A 6,507-nucleotide genomic window follows, 5' to 3' on the forward strand; every position below is an offset into this window, starting at 1 on the left:
CTGAGTGCATTTCGGGTAAGTCCATTCAAAGCTTTCAGATTCTATTGAAGTTGTGCATAAATGTGACCTATAATAGGAAAATGAGGCTTAAATCTTGGCTTACATGGCCTCTCCTTAAATAACTAAGAATAGTACTTGAATCTTCATAGCTCTTTAGGACTTAATCAATGTAAAGGTTAATTAAAATTAAGTTTTCTTGCTTTCACATTTGTTTGAGAGTCGTTTTCATGGATGTCCAGATGAGTGCATTGCTTTAGTTGGAAAGAGAAAGTTTACTTTTATCTGCAAGTTGAAGAGTGTTTCTTTAGGGTGCAGATGTTGAATCTAAATACTTTTTCCATTACTAGCTTCTCTGTGAAAAGCTGATAGCTGCCACCTAATGTCTGTTGGACACCTTGAATTTTTACTTCAACGGTGTTTTTCATGTTGTATGTTTAAGTGAAAATACACTTAAAGTCAGTGGTTTTCAAGTGGGCTGAATATCTACATAATTGGTTTCTCTTTAAAAACGATCAAAATAATTTTTGTTATGGATTTTCTTATTCTCCAAGTTTTTTGTTTGTTCCTTGTGTACTCATTTGGGCCTGGCGTTTGAGGAAGTTTCTCTTAACCTTATTTCTGATCTCATCTACAGTTGTACAAAGCAATGTTTTCTAGAATTTGAGGGGTATGAAACTGAAGAATGTAATCTGCTTCTCATTTTTTTTGTCTTTCTAGGCAATATGAATCAAAATCAACGACTTGATGCTATGGCTAAATTAAAGCAGTTCCACTGCAGAGTTCTCATTTCCACAGACTTGGTGAGTTAGTGCTTTATAGAATACAGGGGTATTGCAGGTAAAGTTACTTCAGAGAATTAGATTTGACATGGAATTGAATAGACCATAAATGCACTGATAAAGCATGTGACTTGAGTGCTGTGTGTGTCTCTTTTTTGCACTGTGAAACTTAGAAATTGTCCCTTGTTCCTTATGTGGCTCAAAAAGAGTTTTTAATTTCTATTGCTTTGCAGAAGCTTATAGGGATTTCAGATGAGTAGAACTGTTTCCTTTGGATAGGTGCTTTGGCAAGGAGCAGCCTGTTTCTCTAGTACAATATGCTCACAATAGTAACATTGCAAACAACTTTAAATAGAGCAGTGGTTATGTTTGAGGCACTCTCAGCTTTTTCATGGTTGGAAAAGTTGGTTGTATTTTTCCTCTTTGATCCTTTTAGGTCCTGACATGAAAGGATTACTGCGTGCTGTTGGGTTGGATTTTTTGATGGTGGGGGAAAAAACTGTGCTTGTATTTGATACTTATAAGAAAAAATTATCCCTGGTTTTCATGGTCCCACTGCAATATGCTAATTTTACCTGTAATACTGTAAACTGTCTGGAAAATTATAGGTGCTTTATGGAATATCATAACTAAAAGTTATTATATGAAGAGTTTTTCCCAGATGCATTGTACTTGAATAAAGATCATTAAGTTCATCCTCAATTATCCATCCCCTTCTCTCCTCGTTTTCTCAAGACATCTCGTGGAATTGATGCTGAGAAGGTGAATTTGGTTGTCAACCTGGATGTGCCTCTCGACTGGGAAACGTACATGCATCGTATTGGCAGAGCTGGGCGCTTTGGTAAGAACACTTGTGAGTTTCTTGAGCTTGCACTTCAGCTTCACAGGCTCTGGATAGGTAACTACACTTTGTTGTGTATCACAGGAACTCTAGGTTTATCTGTAACATACTGCTGCCGTGGGGAGGAAGAAAACATGATGATGAAAATTGCTCAGAAGTGTAATCTTCAGCTTCTTCCTCTACCAGGTGTGTTCTGTCCTATGAATGCAATTTTCTGTTAGTTGTTTTCCGTTGCTCAGAGCTTCAGACAAGTCCACAGGGAACTGACATGTATGTTTTCTTGCATTAATTTTGGCAGAGGTTTTTCGTCCTCTGTGCTCTGACTTCTTGTGTAACTGCCGCAGTTGGGCGAAGCAATAGGAAATGAACTTAGTGCATGCCTGTGGACAGGGAGAGGAGATCTCATCCACCTGCTGCTCAAGCAACTACATGGGTTCTGGAAATCTAGTATTAAGCCTTTCTCAGTCTGTAAGATACTGTAGGAGCAGGAAGGAATGAGTGAAACGGCAGATTTGCTACCCTTGCTTTGCCAGAAGCTGTTCAGCTGGAAATGTAGCATTTGCTGCCTAGCATGAGTTCTAATTTTTTATCTGCTTCAGTAGAATATGAACAGCAGGTGACAAGTAATGCAGTGCTGTTTGTCTTGATCAACTTTCTGATGCCTTCCATGAAGAAAAGTTCTGGCTTTTTAAGCTTTTTCAAGGATGGAAGGGGTCAGTTTTGAGCTCTAATGTGTCTTAACATCTGCTGTTTTGTGTAGCTTTTCTGCGGTGCTCATCTGAGTTCTGGAGGGAAGGATGCCTTAAGTGAGTGCCTGCTTGTTCTCTTTTGTGCAGAGTCCATACCTCCTGGAATGATGGATCAGTTTGAAGATGGGGAGGTAGAAGTCAAACCTGTTATACATACAGATGCTTCAGTGCATTCTGACACTGTGTGTCTCAAACCAGAGGGGCCAGTACGGCAGCCTGTCCAAAATAGTTTTTCAGAGGTGCGCCAGCCTTTCTATAACCTTCCAGGTGATAATTCTTCTGCAGAAAGGCCAAAAAAGGCTCCAAAGCAAAAGCAGATAAAGTGCACAAATTCTGCAAAAACAGACAAAGGTGGCAGTAGAAAACTCCAAACTTCAAGTAGTGGCACAGAACAGAGGAATCAAGCCAAAACCATTTCCAGAAAGGATGGACAGTATAATGCTCAGGCTGCAGATGAGGAGGCCTTAAAAAAAAATCTCCCCAGAATTCCATGCTTGTCTTCTTTCAAAGACACATCCAACCACCCCTGGAGCTTCTCGGAGTTTGTTGAAGACTATGAATATTTCATCAAAGAAGGGTTGGATAGAGAAGTAGAAATTTTAAGAAGCTACTCGGGCCCAGGAGAACAATGCGAGCTCCCCAGAAATGGTGATGTACAGTGGAAAGAGGTGGAACCTTATCCAGAGGTGGTAGCAAATGGTGGTGTGTCTGGAGATAGTGATGATTCATACAGTTCCACGGCTTCTTCCAGTAGTAGGGAAAACAACTCTGACTTTGAAGCTCTTTCAGATACACGGGAGAAGAAGGGTGTCAGTGCTGTTCCCCCAGCACGTCAGAGTCGTGCGGGTTTCTGCCGTACACCAGAGAGGCCTCAGAAGCTGTCTCAAGTCCCAAAGCAAAATCAAGTGAAAAAGAAAGTTCTGAAACAAAATGCTAAACCAAAGCAAAGCCAGGACCATCGCTTCCCTAGTCCTGCCACGAGAACAACTGAAGATGACTGCTCCTGCAGCTCTTGGGATGATGGTGTTCCTGCTGCGGAGTTAAGTTACAAAAACTACTGGAAATACTATTACCAGGCGTGGCAAAACTACTATGCTGCAGTGTCTCAGTACACAGAAAGTTACAGACAGTTCAGGTGGATGAGTGCCTGTCATGCCAACTCGGTCTATTTTCAGGAACTGCTGAAAAGTGATTGATGTGTTCACGCTGCCATCGGGGTGGCTGGTTGGTGCAATGAGGGGACACTATCTGTGGAAACAACTGCTGGTCTAGGAGTACACTGTCAAATGGCCGTTGTTTAAGATTGAAGAAAACTTGTCTAGGTAAATGTCTTACATGCATTCCAGTGTTGGTATTATGAGTTTTTAATAAAAGGAAATGAAAGAGCTGGATGTTCAGTTGCGATCTTTACAAAGCAAAGTAAACCAGGGAAGAGAAAAGGCAGCCACTTACACCTCAGAAATGTCAGTAAGGAGAAAATACAAACCAGCCCCAGTTTTGCCTGACTTGTTTTCCATGTGACTTTCAGGTGAAGATGAATTCATGGTAAGGCTACATGGTCTGTTTATAGCTGGAGATTAATTTCATTTCCCATAGTTCTCTTATTAAACACCAGGCACTGATTATATACCACTTAAGCAGCAGAGTGAAACCTTCATCTCAATGTCTGTATTGCTAATTTCAGTCTGGTTAATTAACGCTGTGTAAATAACATTTCTATAGGTGGGTGTATAGCACACAGTGTAGTAGAGGATGGTTTAATTATGTAGAAAACGTGCAGCAGTCATAATTGCTCTGTCCCTGTGGGTGCAGCAGTATCAGACTCGCCACACTTACAGGAAAGCTTTAATTAGAAATGAAATTACCTGTTAGTACTAAAACTAATTGGTGTTTCCTGTGGCTTGCACTGCTTTATACGTAGGTGTCCTGAAGCAGGATGAGGAGAGTGCTGGTTGGGTCTGGGTATTTAGCCTAGGTTGACTCCATGCTAATTTTGAAACTTCATCTTCTGGCTTTAGAATGTTTGGGATAAGAGAGATGGATTTCTTCTAGTTTCTTTGATTTCCCAAAGTTTAGCAGAGCAGATACAGTTTGTGTGGTTTTAGTGGTTTTTTCTGTTTTTTTTTTTATTTTTTTTCCAGAGTAAGGCTGGAATTTTCTTAGTAAAAGCTTCCTATCTACCATGAACTATACTTCCAGTGAGACTTGCTGCTTTAATGTGGTGAAATGGGTGTCTTCAGGAATGTTTGGTTGCTTGCCTTCAACAACTTTGAAATCCATTTTGAGAAACAGAGTATGTTTTCACTCAGCTGCCTGAGATTTCCACATGTTCCTGCATAATTCCCCCTGTAATTACTGTCCCTGGCAGTACTTCCAACCTTCTTGTGGAGTGGTGCGTCTAAACTTTATACCACGCAGTTCAGGCTCTCTTCACTGTGCAGGAGAAGTGTAAGATCGATCTAGCTCAGGAGTGGCTCAGAAGTGCAGCCTGAGCCTGGTGAGCAGGGGACTGCAGGCGCTGTGTGGTGTCCTGCAACAGGGTGATGCTGGCCCCTCGTGGGTGTCAGCCTTTACTGCAAGAGAGGAAAGTGTCTTGTCACCTTTTCTGTTCAGCTCTAAAGCTGTGGGTGTTAGAGGCCACCTAGTATGAAATGTGAATTTCAGCTTAATGAATTCTGAAAACTTGAATTAATACCTCTAAGGAACAGCTTCTGTTTTGCAGTTGGAACAAAGCTGGCCCTGTCTGCAATACAGAATGCAAGACTTTGGCCTAAACAGAATTGCTGAGATGAGATTACCCTGTAAAAGAAAGGCAGAAGAGGTACTTTTTGAACATAATAAGCATCTTGTTAGAAGCATTGTTCCTTCTGTACTGTTTTCTCCTGCCTTCTTCCCTCTGTGTCACAAACCACCCCAGGGAGGGGGCTCACCTAGGTTTTGCCTGCGCAGTTTGAGAAGGCCAAGAGATAGGATTTTGCTTCCAAGGTGAATTTTGTTGCCGTTTTTAATGTTCAAAAGGAGGGTACTGTAGGAGATGCACTTAGGTATCTGCATTATTGCTCTCCTATAACATCTTAGACATCCTGCTGTTTTTATTCGTGTTTGCTTAAGTAGGAGTTTAAATGTTTAACTGTTTAAATGCAACTCAAGTGGCTTAGGCTGAAACCCAGAGTTCTCCAAAAGAACCTTGCAGAATTTTTTTAGTAAGAAATCTACAGCAGCATCTTGGTATTTGTGGCACATACTCTGTTTAATCCAGATTGGATACATCAGGTACAGCAGTGGCACAAGACTCAATACTGTAAATGATATACAAGTTTCAACATATGCACTACAATTCCAAAAGAAGACAACAGGAAACTTGGTTCTTCTAGAAAGTTGTTCTCAAATGAAGCTACCTGCAGTTGTATACAGTACATTTTGTATCTGTCCTCTGATGTTTGTAAGCAAAGCCCAGTTAAAGTACGAAAATAGAAAATAATAAGGTTGAGAGCTTCTCCTAACATAAAACTTCTAAAGAAAACACCATTGCATTGGAATGCCTCACTGATTTATCAAAAATAAACCATCACACACGTTTTGTAAGATACTTCATTGGTCCGAGGAGCCAGTGGGAGCTCCCACCCATAGTTGCAACAGAACAAAGAAGAGCATTTGGTGTGGTTGGTAACTTCTCACCCAGACAGCTGTGTGACTTCTGTGACTAGCACTAGTTTAAATCAGAATGAAAAGAAACACGTGCACACATATACACACAAAGTAACAGACTACTGACTTGGAGGGAAACTGGAGAAGGAATTTTCACAAGCTCTTTGTCACCTGGTCTTTCGACTGTTCCACCTGACGCTTTTCTGGCACAGTTTTGCATTCTGAATGTGAGTAGCACTACTTTTCTGGTATGCTTTCCCCAGAATTCTCTGGTGTTTTGTAGGTGTTCATGAATTGAACTTCACTTACTGAAGGAGGAGGTATCAAACTCTCTACAGCTTGGGTAATTGGCAGAGAGGTGAAATGACTTCTTCGAGGTCACTTACTGATTCATCAAGACAGGAGTAGAACATGGGTTGCTAGAACACAGATGCCAGCTCCTAGCTCTAATCAACATGCACGCTGCCTTCTGTTGGCTCTTAAAAGTTTT

The 6,507-nt window shown here is 41.0% G+C and overlaps 1 protein-coding gene across 1 annotated transcript in view; it reads left to right on the forward strand.

Moving 5' to 3' along the window:
• DDX20 (DEAD (Asp-Glu-Ala-Asp) box polypeptide 20) overlaps positions 1-3,565 on the forward strand; it is a gene marked incomplete at its 5' end in the record, with an annotated part of 5,717 nt that extends 2,152 nt beyond the window's left edge. Inside the window, 5 exons of the mRNA XM_010019832.1 lie at positions 1-15; positions 718-800; positions 1,515-1,620; positions 1,705-1,806; positions 2,457-3,565. The exon at positions 1-15 is cut by the window's left edge and continues 53 nt beyond it. Of these exons, the coding sequence (XP_010018134.1) occupies positions 1-15; positions 718-800; positions 1,515-1,620; positions 1,705-1,806; positions 2,457-3,565 (1,415 nt within the window). The remainder of the gene's footprint in view (positions 16-717; positions 801-1,514; positions 1,621-1,704; positions 1,807-2,456) is intronic.
• Between the last annotated feature and the right edge of the window lie 2,942 nt (positions 3,566-6,507).

The sequence above is a fragment of the Nestor notabilis genome, unplaced genomic scaffold, assembly GCF_000696875.1.
Source record: "Nestor notabilis isolate BGI_N333 unplaced genomic scaffold, ASM69687v1 scaffold1638, whole genome shotgun sequence".
NCBI classification, from domain to species: domain Eukaryota; kingdom Metazoa; phylum Chordata; class Aves; order Psittaciformes; family Psittacidae; genus Nestor; species Nestor notabilis.